This window comes from Peromyscus leucopus, chromosome 1 (assembly GCF_004664715.2).
Source record: "Peromyscus leucopus breed LL Stock chromosome 1, UCI_PerLeu_2.1, whole genome shotgun sequence".
Lineage (NCBI taxonomy): Eukaryota > Metazoa > Chordata > Mammalia > Rodentia > Cricetidae > Peromyscus > Peromyscus leucopus.
In genome coordinates, this window is record NC_051063.1 from 84,082,284 (window position 1) to 84,103,707 (window position 21,424).

The 21,424-nt window shown below is 38.9% G+C and overlaps 1 protein-coding gene and 1 non-coding gene across 2 annotated transcripts in view; one reads left to right on the forward strand and one right to left on the reverse strand.

The window, feature by feature from the left end:
• Positions 1–93: 93 nt before the first annotated feature.
• The window catches only part of LOC114692176 (cytochrome b-c1 complex subunit 2, mitochondrial), a 31,458-nt gene continuing 10,127 nt past the window's right edge, over positions 94–21,424 (reverse strand). The window contains exons 7-14 of the mRNA XM_028867833.2: positions 15,586–15,683; positions 10,492–10,549; positions 8,906–9,001; positions 8,492–8,691; positions 5,599–5,679; positions 3,296–3,372; positions 1,750–1,903; positions 94–349 (exon numbers count right to left, since the gene is read on the reverse strand). Coding sequence (XP_028723666.1) covers positions 266–349; positions 1,750–1,903; positions 3,296–3,372; positions 5,599–5,679; positions 8,492–8,691; positions 8,906–9,001; positions 10,492–10,549; positions 15,586–15,683 — 848 coding nt within the window. The 3' untranslated portion in view covers positions 94–265. The remainder of the gene's footprint in view (positions 350–1,749; positions 1,904–3,295; positions 3,373–5,598; positions 5,680–8,491; positions 8,692–8,905; positions 9,002–10,491; positions 10,550–15,585; positions 15,684–21,424) is intronic.
• LOC114692249 lies at positions 17,896–18,002 on the forward strand. The gene has a single exon (XR_003734377.1). It is a non-coding gene; the product is annotated as a U6 spliceosomal RNA (small nuclear RNA).

Sequence of the window (21,424 nt, forward strand, 5' to 3'; positions counted from 1 at the left end):
TATTACTGTCTTCTTTAAAGCATTTAAAACAAAAAAGTCTCATCATATAATAAATAACTGTTGACTGCCTAGAAAGAATGCAAGAAAAGGCACTTACACATAATGCTTTATTTGTCCTAGGGCAGCTGGCAGTAACTATTTATATTTATGCTTTTAAGTACTTCATTGAGAAAAGTGTTGAATGTTAAGTTAAGAGACCTGACTTTCATGTGTTTGCTGGTCTGGGCTGAGAAAAGGCTCAGTCGGCTCCACTTGAATACACTTGTTACAGCTCGTCAAGAAAAGGTGTATGTCCCAAGTTTCCACTTGCTGCCATTGACTTCTTGCCAGAAACAAACTTTTTTGCAGCCTTAAACAAAAGACAGGAAGTTAAATAATGCTATCATCAAGTAGTAAACCATGTATTTTGAGTTTATGGACACGACATTCTAAGCGAGCAATTCTGTAATACAGCCTCATAAGACAATGAACTGTGAGATGGTTGGTATTTTATTCTGAATGGGAACTAAGCAAGCAGGAGACTGTCTCTGGATGAGGACAGTTTTGAAAGGGGTACAAGAAAAACCCTACTGCCAATCAAAATAGGACAGGATGGCTGCAGCTATGCTGCACTTTTGTTCTGTACGATCGACCAAAATACCCTCATTGTTAACACGAAAGTACATTTTATGTCTTGGTGTTCTTTTTATTTTGGAAGAGGGGCTGTTGGAGGTAGTATTGAGAGTATGTAGTCCAAGATGCATGAAACTCACAATCTTTGCTTTAGCTTCCAGAATACTGGGGGTTTCCAGGCATGTTACCATGCCTGGCTGGCCTGGTATTCTCCATGCCATTATTTCAAATTCAAAGGTATAGTATATGTCCTAGCAAAGGGCAGGACTAGGTAGAGCAGGAGCTCCTATGTTACCTAGGTTAGCTTTTTTGATGCAAGAGAAGGTGGTGGATGTGGGTGAGCAGGGATTCACACAGCCCTTACATATAAGTGTACTTTTTAGATTATGTTATGATGAATTCTGGGACCAACTGAAATGCAGACAAGGTTAGTATCTAAAAGCAGCCCGTCTCTTCCATCCCACTGTCTGCACACAATGGTGAGAAGATGATAAGATACCTACAGTAGAAAAGGGAGCACTGCAGATGTGTACCGGGGTTCACCCGATTAGTACTCAACGCATTTTTTTTTTTTTGGTTTTTCGAGACAGGGTTTCTTTGTGTAGCCCTGACTATCCTGGAACTCACTCTGTAGACCAGGCTGGCCTCGAAACTCAGAGATCTGCCTGTCTCTGCCTCTCAAGTGCTGGGATCAAAAGTGTGCACCACCATACCTACCTGTAACAAACAACTCCATCTTGTAGGGAACAATAATTTAAGAGTGGATGAGGAAAACTAGCAATAGAAGGTCTTATGCTGAAAGGATGTAGAAAACCATGAGACCCTGCATGGTAAAGGACTTGCAAGGTGCTTCTTGGGGGTAAAGGAGCAGTAAACAGCCATGAAACCTGTGAAGTTGCTTACCTGACTCCTCCTGACCTACAAGAGTTTAAAATGATTCAACCTAATGGGCATTTCCTTGAATGAGGAAGACACTACACCCAAGTTGCTAGGGAAGCTGACCGTAGACATGATGGAAAGAGTTCTCCTGTTCTCCACACCAACACACAGGCCCCAAGGAAACGTATGTAGTTCTTCTGAAAGCGGGTCATTAAGGTTAAACAATCTAAGGCTGAAACACAGATTTTATTTGCTTACCTTTATGACATCAGCATCAGCCACAGCATCAATTTGTTGAAGGAAGCTGGGTGGTGATATATAAGAGCCAGCAACTAGAGCCTGTGACCCAATTTCATTCAGAAAACCCTCTGAAGTCTCCACAGACATCAGGTATCCAGCTTTCAGCTTGTTCCTGTCCATTATAAGGCAGGGGTCAGTTTTATTTATTTCTTTTTAACAAGATAGAAAATGTATATCAAACAGGCTGAATAGTCTGTTGTATTTCTTTAGTTCACATCACTGTCTGGAAAGCTATTAATACAAAACAGTACTCAACACTCAATAAAAGCTGTCTTTTGATTTTGGAGTATAGCTTAGATCTATAATCTATGTAAAATGTTTAGGGTGAGTTTTGGTCATGAAGCAACTTTTAACTTGTGAAGAAAATATATTTGTCATTGCTGCCTTTTTTTTTTTTTTTTTTTTTTTTTAATGATAGGGTTTCTCTACATAGCCCTGGCTGTCTGACACTCATTATGGCTGGCTTTGTACGAAAGAGATCTGCCTGCCTCTTCTTCTCAAGTGTTGGGATTAAAGGTGTGCACTTTCATGTCCTCCTATGATTGTATTTTTATTTAGTTATTTTTATTTTATTTTATTTCCATGCATTTTTAATAAGGAAAATATCTATGTATGTGGACTCTTAATGCACCATCCACTTGGCTGATAATTACATACACACATATACATATACACACACACACACACCCCAAATCCCATTACTCCATCAGGATTTATCTCAATGAGGGAGGAGCATGATGGAGAAGGCATGTGGGAAAGTATGGTGAGATATGGTGTCTTCTATGCCCCACGGTTTAAATATGGATGCAAAAGCTTCCTTTTTTTAAATAAAACAGACAAACTCAATTCACAATTATGCTATGAAGAAATTGTTATTCCTTACAAACACACCCTCAAAAGGCACTTGAGTTATCTATACTGGAAATGAATTATCGGGGGTAAAGGTGCTTGTTGCCAAACAGAGTAACCCCAAACTCAGTCCTGGAACCCACACAGTGGAAAGAGGGAACAACTCCTCCAAGTTGTCCTCTGACCTCCACACAAATGTAATGACATGGCTGAGCCCAAACATGAAAAAGAAAAAAGATGGGGCTGGAGAGATGGCTCAGTGGTTAAGAATACTTGTTGCTCTTGCAGAAGATGTGGTTTGATTCCCAGCACCCGCACAGTGGTTCACAACCATTGGATCCAGGGGATCCAACACCCTTTTCTGACCTGAGGGCATCAGGCATGCATGTTATGCACATACATGCAGGCAAAACACTCACACAGATAAAATAAATTTAAAAAAGAACCCTCAGAAGGGAAACAAGGGTCATTTCTGCTGTGCTGAGAAAAGAACCCATGTTGTGTACATGCAAGGCAAGTCACCACCACTAAATTATAACCTTTCCTTTTTAATATATTCTTTACTTTTCAATTCTATGAGTGTACAGTATTGTTTTTTTTTTTTTAAATCAGCTTTTAAGTAAGTATGAGATATATAATTAATATAGAAACTTACTTGGCAGCTTGGACATCTGCACCAGAAAGGTTTCCTTGAGCAACCGCTTTTACTTGGTCGTAGGCAGCCTTGATAACCTAGGAAAAGTGGTCATCAGTGGCCAGAGCCTGGGGCTTCCAAGGTAATCAATGCCCTTGTACTGAGGCAAAAACACAACAGGAAATTCTAGTATCTACTGGAACTTTGTGGTCACCATGTGCTCCTTAAAGCCACTTTTTATACAGATCTGTGGGTTTCATGTGAAATGTTCTCCTGATGCTCCTATGCTTGAACCTGTAGCAGCTGGTGGTGCAACTCTGAGAGGTGACAGTGTCTGGGACACAGCCCAGTGAGCAGACAGTCACTGGGCCTGGAAGGATAGAGCTCCTCCTGCTCCTGTTTTCTGCATCTTATTCCAGAAGATGTGAGGAGCTGCCTCTGTGAACTCCTCCACCACACCCTCCTTTCTATGACAAACTGAAACTGAGCCAAAATAAAGCCTTTCCTTTAGATTTTGACTCTGTCACAGCAATGAGAAATGAAGCTGCACCTATACACACATACATAATATATAAAGATATAACTGGTAGTATCCATGCAGCTAAGCTTCTTACAAACATCAAGTGGCATAGGGCAGAAACTGGCTGGAGAAGATGTCTCTTCCTTGAGGAAGATAAAGCTATGATTTACTAGCAACACATGCAAACATTAACCTGGAAGGCTTGTACACACTTGGGACACAGTCTGGTAATCAAAAGAGAAAGAATCCAAAGTTTCACTGACATGGGTACTCAGTACATATTTGCTGAACAAATAAATTAGAATCTGATCCAGGATTTTCTCCACCTCAATCCTGACCATTCTGGACCCATGGCTTATTATTCTCTGTAACCACCTAAATTCTAAGACTTTGATTTCCCTTCCATATTTGTTACTCATTTCCATGGCCACAACCCCAGACTTGTACATAACCTAGAACTGCCTAAGGTTCCACAATTCCCTCAGTCTCCAATTCCAAAGCCCTGGCCTCACTCTTTAATCATCCTGTCCTTATCCTCCCACTTTATCAACATCTCTAATTTGTCTACTTCCCTTCAATCTGTCAGGCCCCTTGGCTTCTCCAATTGGCCCACATTCACAAACCATCCCTTCAGTAACTCCTGATAATCTTTTCAACTACTTCGGATCTTCTTCCTAGTTCTAACTTGCCTACTTTTAGGACTCCAAACTGGCAAGAATCCTGTGACCCACCTCCTTCATGTTCCTATTAGGGGAGTGAATGCCAGTGATTAAAACTTATAAACCCATCCTGGATGATTATACTCTGAATCCATGGTCACTGTTTAAAGGAGACTTTGGACATGCTGCAGGTCCATTCCCTGCTTTTAGCCATTTACTTTCCCAAGTCTCATACTTTCAAGTTTCTCTTACCCTCCATGTGGGACTTAGTATTGTCTTCCAATATTAGCTTTTGTTGCTAAACTAAAATGTCCTGTGTTCGAGATTACCTGCTCTTTTCCCAAATTTGAACCATTTATTTTTTTCTAACTTCTGTATCTGCTTGAACCTATCTTTATGAACATTTCCTTCAACTTAAAACTCTCAGTGTAAAAACTGCCCTATAACTCTTCCAGCCTCCTCTTTATAGACCCAGCTCCTCTTACCTCCACCAACCTTTCATTCCTTTGCACTCAATACTACTTTCTTTTGCTATTTCCTCCATGCCCCCAAATCGTGTTACTTCTCTGAACCTCAGCTGGTTTTCTTTCTGTTTTTTTTTTTTTTTTTTTTTTTTTTTCTTTTTCTGAGACAAGGATTCATGTAGCCCAGAGCTGGCCCAGAACTCACTATGTAGCGGAGGCCAATCTTGAACTTTTGATCCTTCTGCCTACACCTGCCTAGTGTTGGGGTAAAGAGTACTTACTAGATTACAGGAATGTGCCACCATACACTGTTTCTGTGATGATGCTGAACCCAGGGCCTCATATGTTATAAGAAAGCACTCTACTAATTGAGCTACACCACTAGCCTTCTTACTAACACCATCTCTACAATGAAGACCCATAAATATGCATCTTAGACTTGACCTCTTCTGGGTTCTGAAATACAGATGTCAGAACCACATGTCTAAGCAGAACCAAAGTATGTACTCCTTTTTCCTGTAAGCATTAACATACATTTTGAAAAAGTTTTCCCTGTAACAGATTATTCAATGGTATCATACCATAGAGATCCGTTACAAACCATCGTATTCAGACATTTCACATTTAACTAAAAACAAGGTAATGGGAGAAAGCTTTGGGAGTTAATGAGTTTGTACTTACATCTCCAGCAGCTTCAGCTTGGGAGATAGTGTAAATTCCAAAGAGCCCAGAATCTGAGTAGCTGGCATTAAATGCAGAAACCTGAAATACAATGGAACTTAAAATATTTTTCCTGGCAGACGAGATCACAATTTCCTCTATGTGGTTTGGATAAAAATTTACATCTTCGTAATATAAGCAAGACAGATAATAACTTAATTCTGGTGAGGGTTGAAATATTCTGTATAAATTCCCTTTCCAAACTTCAAAGCTTTAAAAAGTGTCTGTGTCATTTAAGCCTTCCTCTGTATTGAGCTTTTCAAAGCTTCTCTTGATGACTAAGGGCAGTACAAATATAATTACAGCATACAGTATGGTCTAGTGATAAGGACTGTAGCATGTGACAGACTTGATTTCTTTATTCTGCTGTTGGTACCAAGCGTCTCACCAATTGTACTTCTCCTACAAACTAAAGACAAAGGCCTAGACACAAATTTTGCCTAGTGACATCTAAGGTAGCAAGAAATTTAACTCATGAATAACAGAGTTAGTCAAGTTTCAAGCTCCTGTAGTTGACCTTGAGTGCCAGAACAGCACTGTATAGTATTTATGTGGACTATTTAATATAGACACACACACACACACACACACACACACACACACACACACACACACACACATCTTACCAAAGTTGTTAAAAGATACAGATATTCACAATCTTGAAACAGATTTATTAACTCATGTCCCTGTGAATGCAGTCCGAAAAGCCCACATTTCAAGCCTGTGTTCTAGATGATTCTTATTCAAACAATTTCTTAGCTTGAAAACCTTTGGTTTAGTCTATGTAAAGCATAAATATTCTATATAAGGCATGAACTTTAATTATATTCTAAGACAATCCTAGACACACCTCGAACTTCTGGCTCATTTCTGAACAAGTCTGAACAAGTCCTAGTCTGGTGTTCTAACACAAGAGCATCAGTAACATACACTGGTGAAAACTGACACATCAAGACAATAATGGATGAGGAATCAAGGGAAAGGAAATCTGCGGGAGATTAAATTTAGGACAAAGGATCTCAAACTGTGTTCCAGGGAACAGAAGATTCAAAGGGTTTCACAGTTGTCTTCAAAATTTCTTTTTAAGTTAAAATGCTTGTGTTGTGCATTTTAACTGGGAAATCATATTCAAAAAGTTTCTCTGCTTAAAAAGGTTGAAAAGTACCACTCAAATGTTAAACAGAAGGGCAAACTCCAGAAGAATGTAGACTGTAATTTCCACTGAGCTGTCAAATGACTGAGGATTTATTGAAGCACAAACCTACACGTTCTGTGCACTGTACTAGAAACTGACCACTGTTCAGTCCTACATTCTCAAGTACATTTCTCAAGTACATTTCTCTAGGTCTGTCTCTTTCTTTCTTTCTTTTGAGACAGAGTGTTATGTTGTCTGGGCTGGCTGCAAACTTGTTACCTGGCTGGGCCTGCTTGAACTACTACTGTCTTGACTTTCCATGTTCTAGGATTACAGATGTACACCATCATACTCAGCTCATCTGTCCTTTAAAGGCAGACTAAAAGCCAATGAGTTATAAAGACTTGGTTGACATTTCACAATTTCTTTTTCTTTCTCACTTGAGGCAGGTCTTAGTCTGTAGTGCAGGCTAGCCTTGAACTCCTGATCCTCCTGCCTCACCTTCCAAGTGCTGGGATTACAAGAGTATGCTACCATGCCTCGTTGACATTTCATACATTCCTGATGCAAAGATGACATTTTGAAAGCATTTTTCTGTCATAAAAGTGTCAAAAGTTAACATGGCATGGTGGCACATACCTGTAATCCTAGCATTTGGTATGTAAAGGCAAGAATATTAGGTAGTTAAGGTCATCTTCAGCTACATAGCGAGTTTTGAGACTAGTTTGGGATACATGAATCCCTGTCAACAAACAAACAAACCAAAGCAAAAACATCATTCTTTTTTTAAAAACAATTTAAAATGATTTATTTATTCTTATTTTATGTACATTGGTGTTTTGCCTGCATGTATGTCTGTGTGAGGGTATCAGATCTCTTAGAACTAGAGTTACAGACAGTTGTGAACTGCCATGTAGATGCTAGGAATTGAACCCGGGTCCTCTGAAGAGTAGTCAGTACTCTTAATTACTGAGTTGTCTCTCCAGCCCTGAGCCTTCTGTTCTTATTGTCATCATTTTTGTGTAAATTTAATTTCAAGATGGAGGTGTATGTCTGTAAACAATTCATTGGTTTTTTTTTTTTTTGCCCACTTGCTTGGAAAACAAGACCAGCAGAACCCAGGAAGTGGCCTCAGGAACAGAAACAGAAAGGAAGATAACAATTAGGATCTAGGGAAAGCAGCCTCAGGAACAGAAACAGGAAAGGAAGATAACAATTACGATCTAGGGAAATAAGGAACATGAAGTCTTTCTTTTATTATTATTTTCTTTCTTTATATATCTAATGTATTTGTTATGCGTGTGTGTATATGTGTGTAGAGGCTGGACAACAACTTTGGGTATCATCTGTCAGACAATGACTACCTTGTTTTTTGAGACTAGGTCTCTTACTGGCCTGGAACTCATGTAGTGGGCAAGGCAGACTGGCCATGGAGTCCCAGAGACCCACCTGTCTCCACCTCTCAGCACTGGGATTATAGGCATGTGCCCCCACATTTAGCCTTCTTACATGGTTTCTGGAGATTGCATTTGGGTCTTCATGCTTGCAAAGTAAGCATTTTATCCCTCCCTTCCCCTCTGCTGGAACACTAAGTTTGAGCTTATATTTGTTCATTCTGAATTTTAAAATCAGACTATCATTAATAGATAATCGAAATTGTTATCACAAATAACATGTTTCTGAAAGCTAAAACAGGTAATACTGACTGCTTGGACTCACATCAAAAGGCTGTTGACTTCCTTTGGCAACACTCTGGCTCAGGAGGCTGGTGGTGTTGCTGCCCCTCTTGACATGTGGTCCAGCACCAAGAAGATGTTGAAGTACACTGAATGCATTTGCTTCTGCATTTCCAATGGCAGCACTTTCTGCTACAATAGCAGCATGGACCAAGTTGTCTCCATTTTGCTTTCGAATTTCACCTGGGATCATGTAAGGAGGGAGGAGTAAGAAAAAATAGCTTTATTACCATTGGTTTTATTCATCAGCATTCTCTATGACACAGTACTAATTAACTAAGATTAGGGTCTGTGTATGGTTTGGTAGTAACAATCAAGCCAATACTGCCCCCACATGCTATTTCTGCAGAGAAATGCCATTGGCATATGCTATTAAACCAGGAGAAAGAATACTTACCTCCACGGTATTTGGCTTTTGCACCAGCCAAACCAAGGCCACCCCTCATGTTGAGAAATTGTTCAGCAACCTGTTTTAGGACAGAATGACTCACACCTGTTTCAACAGAAGCAAAAACAAAGTTAGAGTCACTGTATAATTATAAGGCATCCGTTTTTCCTTGTTTTAAAATATGTAATTATTAAATACAAATACAGGCTTCGAGACAGCTCAGCAGGAAAAGGCACTAACTGCATCAGTCTGGAGACCAGGGATGGATCCCTGGAACCCACCTGAGGGTGGAAGGAGAGAATCAACTCTACAAAGTTGTTCTCTGACCTCCACACTTGTGGTGCTGGTGGCATGTGCTTAGCTGCTAATCATGTACATATACAAACTAATAAATTACTTTTTAAATAAAAAAGTACACAAATATTACAGAAATAAACAGCAAAGAAAAAACATTAATCTTGCCAAAATACCACTCTTCCTGGTATCAATTTACAATTTGTTATTAACTATTATATTCATGTAGATGTTTTTCTGTATAGTTACTATGTTAATTTTATTTCCCTTTAATTCTTTATTTTTCAAGACAGGGCTTCTCTCTGTAGCCCTGGCTATCTTGGGACTCGCTCTGTAGACTAGGCTGGACTCATAGAGACCCACCTACCTCTGCCTCTTGAGTGCTGGGATTAAAGGCACCACTGCCCAGCTTATTTTTATTCTTTTGTGGTGCCAGCGGCTAAATCTAAGGCCTCAAGTAGGCTAAATACATGTTCTACAACTGAGCTACATCCCAATACCCTATTATAAAAGTGGCATTATTCTCTTTAATGTTTCTAACTTGTCTTCCATAATTTGTATATTTCTAAGTGGTTAGAAATGGCTATAAAATATTCCACTCTATGGAGGCATCATTTATTAAACCAATACCTTACTAATTGACATAAATGTTTCTAATAGTTGTTAGAATATTGCATTTTACATCAAAGGACAATCAAGAGTGAAAAGACAACCCATGCAATAGGTTGCAAGCTACATACCTGATAAGGGGCTATATCGTATCCAAAATAAAGAACCTTTAATAGATATATTCAAAGGGTGTCAATTTATACTCCACCAGTAATTCTTTTTCTTTTGGAGCTAGGGTCTCACTAAGTAGCTCTGGTTGGTCTGGAACTCACTATTAAGACAAGGCTGGCCTCAAACTCAGAGAGATCTATCTACCTGCTTCTGGAGTGCTGGGATTAAAGGCATGAGCCACCTGCTCAGCACACCAATACTTTTTGACAGTGTGTACTTCTCCATATCCTAGGTAATACCAGGAAGTGCCAACCTTTTAATTTTTGCTAATCTCAGATTAAACTTTTCTTAGTTATTAGTGATGCTCTTTGCTCATAAAAATTTACCTTTGTCACAAATTTTGCAAACATTGTCAAGACTATAAAGGAAGTAGTAAAATACTGGAATTTGTTTCTCAAACAACTAGTAATTAAAACCTATCTATACCATCTTCTTACAGCTTTTAAAATGTTCAACCCCATGCATATGTTTAAGGGGTTACTCCTGGAAGCAAACTGACACACAGGCAATCTCAGACTTACCAAGTCCAACCAAAGCCATTCTTGCACTTGTGAAGTGGTTCTGAACAAAGTAATGTAACTGAGGAAATAAAGAAGAGCTATTAGATCACATTAATATAAACACAAAAGCTAAAAATGTACATCATGGCAGGAAAAAACTCCCAGGTTTGAACATTGACATAATGGAGTATGGAGGATTAGGTATTGCTCATTGTGCTGTGACTTTATCACTAAAAATTATAGCTTAGAAAAACAAGACCTTCATTGTGCTCAAGGTTCTACAACTCTCATGGAAATTCTAATAAAACCATGGAATTTAAACAGAATGAATGGTGTAAGAATTGTATCTCAATTAAAACTGAATGGATTGCTCTGAAGAAGTGCTTTCATGTGCCATACAAGTGTCAAAACCAAAGTTTGGATCCCAGAACCCACAGAAGTGCCAGGTGGCATGGTGACCTGGCTTTAATTTCAGCCACGGAAGGCAGAGACAGGCAATCCCAGAGCTCTGTGTCTGATTGAGAGCTCCTGCCTCAATATGTAAGGTGAAAGAGTGATCGAGGATGATTCCTGACTTCAGCTTTGAACGTCCACATGTATGCAAAACATGCACACACATACACACATCACACCACAGTACAAAAATGGAAGAAATATAAAAAAAAGAGTGAAAACAAATTACAAGTATACACTGGCTTGAAATCAAGAATGAGACTAAACTTATGCCCTTAGTATTATAATGTAGTTTTAAACACTACATCTAATTTACTGTAAAGACACACAGAATCATACACTATAAACACCCTGTGATAAACCTACTATTACTACACTTCTACCCACTGTTTCTTTTTTCTTTTCTTTCTTTTTTGAGATCTGTCCTACCCATTTTGAAACCAATTTGTCTAAAATTTTACTTTACCAGGGTTTCTGTGATGGTTAATCCAGCTTATCAAACTGATCAAAAAGACCCACCCTAAATGTGGGCTGGGATCCAGGACTGAACAAACAGGAGAAAGCTAGTGGAGCACCAACATTTGTCAGTCTGCTTTCTGACTGCAGATGCAATGTGACCAGCTGTCTCACCCCCCACTGTCATGCCTTCCTGCCATGAAAGACAATATCTTTAAACTTTGAGCCAATATAAACTTTCTTCTTCCTCTAAGTTGCTTTTTATCAAGAATGTGATCATATAAAGTTACCAATACAGTTTCCAGTACAGATGACAGAATTGTCTAAGGGAGTGTAATACAAAAATAACATTAACACTGTCCCTAAATTCCCACTGTTTCTGATACCCCACTACAGATGGATGAAGTCAATTCTAGGTGGAATCTTAAAAACCAGTCAACTGAAGCCGGATGCAGTGGTGTGCATACCTCTGTGATCCTGGTATGTTGGAAGTTGTGAGTCTGAGGTCAGTGTAGGTTATTATACAGAGAAAAAAAAACCCAACTACTCATTCACCTGACAGCCACACGTGGTTCCCAAAAATTAGTGAGATTTGGGAATCTTGGTTTACAAGACTATCTTAGGCTAAGCAGACAAAGAGAACAAGCATCTATCTTACTAGGAGTAATACTACCTCCAGGGGCCGAAAATTTGTTTTGGGGTCAGGAAAAAAACCCTCATTTTATAGGAACAGTGTCCATGTTCTCAAGTTTATAAGCAGAGATACACTGTTCTGCACCACAGAGGCACAGTATCTCCTGCGGGTTCAGAGAATGCCTGAAGCGTTCCTGACGAGAAATACTGGCTCAGCATGCACCAGTTTATCAAGAGGCTGTGACCTAAGACTGGTAAACATCTGTGAAGTCACCTTATGATCTTTCTATGGAGGTTTTTCTATTGAATTGCTAAAGTATATTACACTAATTTCCTTAGCCTCTCCTTAGTTGAAGAATACATTAAAAAAAAAAAAATAACAACTCACAAACCAAAACATTAATGACCTTTGAGACCATTGAGTTTATCATAGTTAACATCCTAGTATTTGTCTATGAATAGTTTATTGTTTTAAATGGGACTTTTTGGTCTATCAAAATTCATAAACTACCTTTATTTAAAATATGCTATGGAATGTTTACATATTTGTTAATATTTGTTTCTTTGTAAAAAAATAAATTGAATTAATTATTAGGGTGTATATGAGTACAGGCATGCCTGTGAAATGGCAAATATGAAGAGGCCAAAAATAACTTTGGGGAGTTGGTTCTCTTCTTCCATGGTGGGAGGTGGGATCAAACTAAGGTCACTGGATTTGTGCGGCAAGAGCTTTTACCTGTTAGCTACCTCACTGGCCCTCAGTTAACATTTCTCAGCATATAAACAGTGTGCCATTCTACAACAGGGAGCTTACATAACTAATCTCTTAATGCTGGATAATTTGTTTCTAGATCTGACAATTATACAGTAATGCTGACTAGACATCCTCCCGAGTGCTGGGATTAAAGGTATGTGCCACTACCACTTGGGTAGATTTTGCTGTGGAAAATCCTTTCATACACTGTGATTGGTTTAATAAACCATCTGACTGGCCAATAGCTGAACAGAATAAAGTTAGGCAGGAAAGCCAAACTGAGAATGATGGGATGAAGAAGGGCTGAGAGAGAGGAGCCACGAGCCAGACAGAATGAGTCAGACATACAAAATGGGATAGATGTAAAGGCTATGAGTCTAGGGGCAGTACATGGATTAATAGAAATGGATTAAGTTATAAGAGCTAGTTAGTAATAAGCCTGAGCTAACGGATGAGCATTTTGTAATTAACATAGGCTTCTGTGTGTTTATTTGGGACTGGGCAATTGGGAGAGAAAAACTCCGCCTCTGTTTATATATGGTGCCCAATGTGGGAACACATACATTCACATAAAGCCTGAGAAAGTTAAAAAAAAAAAAAAAAAAGGATTCTAGACACACAAAAATGAAGCCAAGAGCAGCTTCATAATTCATGTCTCTCATGCGGGCAATGTTACAGAGATGGGCCTGGCTGCAGCATGAGGGCTTGAGCTATATAGCATGGCAGGTTCCCTCATTCTACAACATGGGCCACAGTACAGAGAGGCTCCTCTCAGCCTCTGCCAGCACGAGGTATGGCAGATTTAGAGTTTTTGTTCATATAGGCAAAAAGGGTTAGAGAGACACAGAAAGGGTAGATTCAGACAAAAAGGCCTCTAAATGGGCCACAGTATAAAATGTTTAAAAAATGTGGGTAGGCTTGGGAAAGAGTAGAGAAAGGGTAAAAACAGTCATAGATTTAAAAAATGATTTAAAAATATAGTCCTTAAAAAGGAACTAGAGTAATAAAATTATGATAGGCCACATAAAAATAGGAAATACAGGCCGGGCGGTGGTGGCGCACGCCTTTAATCCCAGCACTCGGGAAGCAGAGCCAGGCGGATCTCTGTGAGTTCGAGGCCAGCCTGGGCTACCAAGTGAGCTCCAGGAAAGGCGCAAAGCTACACAGAGAAACCCTGTCTCGAAAAACCAAAAAAAAAAAAAAAAAAAAAATGTAATATATAAGCTGGGCGGTGGTGGCGCACGCCTTTAATCCCAGCACTCAGGAGGCAGAGTCAGGTGGATCTCTGTGAGTTCGAGGTCAGCCTGGGTTACCAAGTGAGTTCCAGGAAAAGGTGCAAAACTACACAGAGAAACCCTGTCTCGGAAAAAAAAAAAAAGTAATATATAATTAAGAAGTACAGAAGAATAGTCATCTATAATAGCAAACTTATAGTCATGTTAATTAGGTTTTCAAGGTCAAACATAGATATATTTCAGATAGATAGGCAATCTTCAAACACTTCAGGGACCTGCAGAATATGGTATTTAAAATGTTTCAAGAACTTAGACTTTTCTCAACAGTGAGACACATATGCTCCTGGCAGCAGCAATTACTTCAAAAAGAGGATGATGGGCATCAAAAAAACTCCATATGGAGTTTGTTTCTTTATGGCAAAAGCTAGCCATGAGGGCAAAGAAACTGCCCTTGCCTTAATTCCTGACAGTTACTGCCAAACTGGACCAGCAGGACACAAGAAAGGTGACTGCCAGACTTTGCCAAGACAAGGTAGGCTAGTCCTTCAAAATTCCCTGCTTCACAGGAAAGTCTGTCAGATATGCTAGGCCTTTAGGCCAGAGTTGGATGACCAAATGTCATAGAGGAACTTTGGGTGATTGTCTAGGCAGCCTTGATGTTCTTGTTATTAAGTAACATTTCATCCTTCTGGGGTCTTTGATGGAGTTGAAGACTAAATAATTATAATTATAGTTTTCCTTAGTTATAATAGAAAGTAAATTAGATACAAAACTTTAGACTCACCGAGATAATTAAGTATTTTCTCTAATTGCAAATGGACTGAATATTGTAATTATAATTCATTCATTCTCTCTCTCTCTCTCTCTCTCTCTCTCTCTCTCTCTCTCTCTGGTTTTTTGAGACAGGGTTTCTCTGTGTAGCTTTGCGCCTTTCCTGGAACTCACTTGGTAGGCCAGGCTGGCCTTGAACTCACAGAGATCCACCTGGCTCTGCCTCCCCGAGTACTGGGATTAAAGGTGTGCATCACCACCACCTGGCTATAATTATAATTCTTAATAACTATTTTGTTGTTAAAGTTAAAACCTTCCTTTTTAGAAAAAAAAGGAGGAAATACTGTGGAAAATCCCTTTGTACACTGTGAAGATTTGTTGCTGTAATTGGTTTAAAAAACAAACTGACTGGCCAATAGCTGAAGAGAATAAAGTTAGGCAGGAAAGCCAAACTGAGAATGATGGGATGAAGAAGGGCAAAGGGAGAGAATGAGTCAGATATACAAAATGGGAATAGAGGTAAAGGCTGTGAGTCTCAGGACAGTACATGGATTAATAGAAATGGGTTAAGTTATAAGAGCTAGTTAGTAATAAGCCTGAGCTATCAGCTGAGCATTTTGTAATTAATATAAGCTTCTATGTGTTTATTTGGGACCGGGCAGTAGGGACAGAAAAATTCTGCCTCTGTTTATGGGATTTCTTAAAATCAGGAGGTAAAACAAAAACTAACAAACATCCCGAACTAGAATGTTTACTACAACATGGTCTGGTGGATAGGCGTTGATAATCTTAAAATGCAGTTCCATCACTTACTTGCTCTGGTGTTATTTTCCCCATCCTATAGTCAGGACAATACAAGGGATTAGCCAAGGTATTCCTGTAGGCAGCTGCATGCAAGTTCTCAATGACACCTGAAAGACAGATAAGCAACAGGTAGTCAAATGTATGGATGACTATGGTATTTAAGAGCCAGCAATAAGCCTATACATATCAGATTCAAATTGGCAGAAACCTGAAATTTGCTACCATACAATATCTAGTAATTTTTAAAGCAGTGCCTGTGGAATGCACAGAAAAAAGGAGACTACAAAAAGTTGTCTCTGTAAGACATAAGTATAATTCATTTAATCTGAATCTGACTTTACTTTCAGGTTCCCTCCCTGGGAAATGAGGAAGTTGCTAGGACACAGGGAGCTAAGAAAGTGGCAAGCTTAGGTTAATCACTAGCTTGAGGGAGTCAAAAGTTACCACTGACCTGGACTTACTCTTTACTGGTGCCCTGGCCCTGCTGTCCCTGCCTCTTGGCTTCTGTGCCTTCTCTGGAACTATATTTCCTACATCTGTTTATTATTTGGACATACCTCAAGATACCCGGCACTGTGTTAGTTACTAGAAACACAGAGATGATTCAGATATAATGGCTACTCTCAAAATGTTGAGGGGGAAAATTATAAAATAAAATTGTTATAAGTACAGTGTTAGCAGGAAAGTGTGCAGCTGGGCACATGAAACAACAGTAGGAAATGGAAAACAGTGCAAGAAAGACAATCTGGGAAGTCTTCTAGAATGACTGAGCAATTCCCAGGTGAGTAATTTGGGAATAGCATAAGATACGAAGGAAACAGACAAAGAAAAGTCTAATTTGGGGGTGGGAGTATCTGCCACTTTAATTGGTTTAATAAAACACTGACTGGCCAGTAGCCAGGCAGGAAGTATAGGTGGGACAACCAAACTAAGGATGCTGGGATGAAGAAGGGTAGAGTCAGAGAGATGCTAGCAGACACAGAGGAGGCAGGATGTATAAAATATGAGGTAACGAGCCATGTGGCAGAGGGTAGATAAGAAATATGGGTTAAAGTGTAAGAGTTAGCTAGTAATAAGCCTGAGCTATGGGCCATGTACTTACAATTAATATTAAGTTTTTGTGTGGTTATTTGGGAGTGCTGCCGGAACAGAAAAACTCTGCCTACAAATGATGACCAAACATTTGGCAACTACACCCACATAAAACCTAAGAGAGCTTGGGAAAGAGTTCTAGACACACAGAAATGGAGCCAAGAGCAGCTTCCTAGTCTCATGTCCCTCATGCTGGCTATGGTACAAGGATGCATTTTCTGGCTGCTGCCTGTAGGCTTGAGTTGCCAGTGAGCCATGAGCTAAGCTGAGTGGCGGGTTCTCATAGTCAAATATAAAACAAAAAATCACCTTTGCTGACTTGTGTACAATGCAGTCTATACTTGTATTAATACAGCAGGCTAGGTTCATCACAAATCATAGATAAATGTATGACTTGGAATTTTGTTTCTAAAGTAAGAAACACTGGCTATTGGAGCTGGAGAGACGAATCAGAGGTTAAAAGCACTGGCTACTCTTCCAGAGGACTCAGGTTTAATACCCAGCACCTACATTGTAGCTCATTCTCTCATGCTGGCCATGAGCCAAGCTGAGTGGTGGGTTTCCGTAGTCTCTCATGCTGGCTGCAGTACAAAAAAGCATCTCCTGGCAACTGCCTGTGAGAGGGGGCCATCGTGTAAATCATCATGTGCTAAACTGAGCAATGCTGGTAGCTGACATAGTAGTTTAGGATTTGCCTCATGTGCAGTGGTGGCACACTCCTTTGATCCCAGCACTCAGGAGGCAAAGGCAGGCGAATCTCTGTGAGTTCAAGGCAACCTGGGCTACAGAGTGAGTTTCAGGAAATGTGCCAAAGCTATACAGAGAAACCCTGTCTTGAAAAACTAAAAAAAAGATTTGCCTCATGTGATCAAAAAACAATACAGATGCTCAGTAAAACAGATTCAGACAGAAAAAAAAAACACTAAGCAGATTACAGTATGTTTAAAAATATACACAGGCTTGTGAGAGAGAAGATAAAGAGTATATATAGTCATAGATTAAACAATATAGTTTTAAAATAAAGAAGTCCTTAAAAGGGGAGAAAAGTAATATAAAAGAAATAATCCATATAAAAATGGAAAATACACAGAGAGTCTGGATCCCATATGTTATTGTGTTGTCTTTAAATTTTTTGGCTGCTAAGAGACAGACACTGGATTATAAAAGATACTAGATTAAACCAACTTATATATTTAAAAAAATGTCTTGACTTCAAAATGGAAGTCAGTGTCCGCTTCAGCAGCATATATACTAAAATTGGAACTATACAGAGAAGATTAGTATGGCCCCTGTGCAAAGAAGACATGCAAATACGTGAAGTGTTCCATATTTTTATACTGTATCAAGCTGATAATAGAAAAATAAATAAATAAATAAATAAATAAATAAATAAATAAATAAAATGGAAAAAAAGGAAGTCAAATGGTATGTTACTTTGGGGAAGAGGTTATCTTTTTATTTCCACAGGAAATAAGAGGCTATGAATTTGTTCAAGGTTAAAGATGATCAGGTTTGATCAAGGAAGACCTCTTGAAATCCAGGCTACAGACATAAAGAAATAAACCTAAAAAAAACCCTACAAAACATGTAATATATATTTTACCTGCTCAAATATAAAACAAAAACATCATCTTTGCCTGACTTGTGTACATGCACAGTCTATACTTGTATTAATACAGATATGTACGTTACCTTTAAAAGTTTATGTATTTTCAGAACAAGGGACCAGACACTAATAAAAACAGATGGCCCAAGTGATCCAGCATCCAGAACGGCTTCAAGGCTGCTGAGAAGATCCAGCCTCACAGAACACTATAGCCAAGACTTAACTATTATCCTAAAATTTCTCAGGGTCCAAAGATTACCAGCACCCCCAAACAATAGGAAGTAGTGTAGAGAATGACACACATTCCCCCAAAATGAGTTATGGATATTTATTATCACTTAAGGGGGTTGGTTACAAGTTGTTATTGAAAAAATTAAACAAAGGAGACTGGACTGCTGGGATCTCATTCTGAAAGGAAAAGGCGGGGGGTATATGGAAATCACAGGATAAAAAAGTAGATTATTAAATCTACTTTTAAAACAAAACAAAAAACAAAAACAAAAAAACCAACCCCCAAAAATCCAACTACTAGTCTTTAATATTTCACATTGGTATAGATTTTGGTATACTGATACAAGTTTAAAGTTAATTTTGTTATACTGTATATTTCTATTCTTGTTTGAGGTATTGTGTTTATGCAACTCATAATAGTCAAACTTGCAGCACCAATTGACTTCAGAGAAGATAAGGACACTGAAGAAACTCCATATGGAGGAGTTTGCCTTCCTTATGACAAAAGCTAGCCATTTGGGCAAAAAACTGCCCTTGCCTCAACTGCTGACAGTATGCTGTTCAAACTGTACAAGTAGGACACAAAGAAAAGAGACTGCCTAACTTTACCAAGACAGGGTAGGACAGTCCTTCAAAATTTCCTGTTTCAGAGAAAAATCTGTCAGATATTCTAGGCCCATAGGTCAAAGATGGATGCCCCAATGTTACAGAAGAACTTAGGGTAACTGTCCAGGCAGCCAGATGTCCCTGTTGTTAGGTAACATTTCACCTTTCTGGGGTCTTTGATGGAGTTGAAGACTAGACAGTCATAGTTAAAAGTTTTCCTTAGTTATGATAAAAGATAATATAGGTATAAAACTCTAGAGTCACAAAGATAAAATAGATAATAAATTTTTTTTTCTTTTTTTTTTTTCTTCCTGAGACAGGGTTTCTCTGTGTAGTTTTGGTGCCTGTCTTGGATCTTGCTCTGTAGACCAGGCTGGCCTGGAACTCACAGAGATTCCGCTTGGCTCTGCCTCCCAAGAGCTGGGATTAATAGCCTAGCAATAATAGAATATTTTCTCTAATTTTGCCAAATACAAATGGACTAGATATTGTAACTGTAATTCTTACTTGATAACTGTTTTTGTTGTATGTAATTTCACTATGTTAAAGTTAAAACTTTCCTTTTTAATTAGATAAGAAGGGGGAAATGTGGAATATTCCTTTACATTGTGTGAATATATGTCACTGTGATTGGTTTAATAAACAAGCTGACTGGCCAATAGCTGAACAGAATAAGGTTAGACAGGAGAGTCAAACTGAGAATGCTGGGAAGGAAAAGGGCGGTCAGAGGAGTCGCCAGCAGATGCAGTGAGTGGGACACACAAAATGGCATAGAAGTAAAAGCCACATGGCAGAATGTAGATGAATAGATATGGGTTAATTTAAGTTGTAAGAGCTAGTTAGTAATAAGTCCGAGCTACCAGCCAAGCATTAGTAATTAATATAAGCCTTTGTGTGGTTACTTGGGACTGGTGGCAAGGGGAAAAAATCCGCCTACAGGAGCCACTGATAGAAAGAAAAGATGTAAGGGCAGGAAACAATAGTTAGAAAGAAGAAAAGCTCTTCAAAGTCTTCACTGTTAAGGAATGAAAAATGTTTAAGGAGATAGGTATATTTAACCTGATTTGAACATTACACATGTAGACAAGTATCAAAACGTACATGGTTCCTGTTAATAAGCACAATTTTTATATACAAATAATCATAACAAAACTAAGAGAAGGGGGTTGGGGTCAGATGAACACTTTAAAGGCTAGACAAGAGTGTGGGCTCTAACTTACAAGCTGTTTTTAAAGGACATTCACTTGGTTTTCATAGCAGAAGGATCACTGGCAAGGAATCCAGAGTTGGGACTAAATTAGTAATCCTAGAGGTGGAGATGAGTACAGCACCAAGAGACATAACAGGATGTTTTGTCAGAATAAAATGAGGGCAGGAACCCTCCTGTTGAAAAGCAGCCACTCTGCACATGTAAGTTCTCTCTCTGTTTTTAGAGACAGGGCTTCCCTCTGTGTATTCCTGGCTATCCTTGCTCTGCAGGCCAGGCTGGCCTCGAACTCACAGAGATCCACCTGCCTCTGCTTCCCAAGTGCTAAGATTAAAGACGTGTGTCACCATAGCCTAGCTGTAAGTCATCTTTTCTACAACTCTGTCATTTGATCACATCCCTCTGTGACACAAAGCACCACCACAAAATATTAGCCACACAAACCTCTCACTAAGTTATAGATAAGTTCTTTCTTGAGAGCCCTGCATTTGGCCCCCAGTGCTACTCAGAGCCATTATAGCTGGTGCTCATTCTTGTCCACTTGTTCATCTTTGCTCCTACCAGAAGCTGTATGATTCGAAAAGTCAGCAGTGTTTGTTTATGGATTTGTTTGGCTAGCCATATCTGTCAAGATTCTATAATCAAACATTACAAATATCAATACAAAAAAGTTATTTTAAGAATTATGGAGTATGTTTTTTCTTAAATTTTTTATTGTGAAAAATTTTTTCATATAATGTATTTTGCTCATGTTCTTCCCACCCAACTTTGTTTCCCCCCACTTTAAAAACAAACAAAACCCAAGAAACACATACACTCCCACAAAAATAGAAATGAAAATAAACAAGCAAAAGACCAATAAGACAAAAAAATGTGGGGTGTGTTTTGGAAGGATCCTGTTAAGTGATGACAGCAATACGTAACAATAAATTACAACAGTAGAAGCATTAAAATAAACTGCTGTTGGGTTTGTTCTAAGCAAAACAAAAACAAAAACACAACACAACGAGGGATAGGGAGAGCATGCAGGATTTTACTATCAATTTGCTCACCACCAAATGTGGAAAACAATGCAAATGTTTAGTAATAACAAAACAAACAGGACT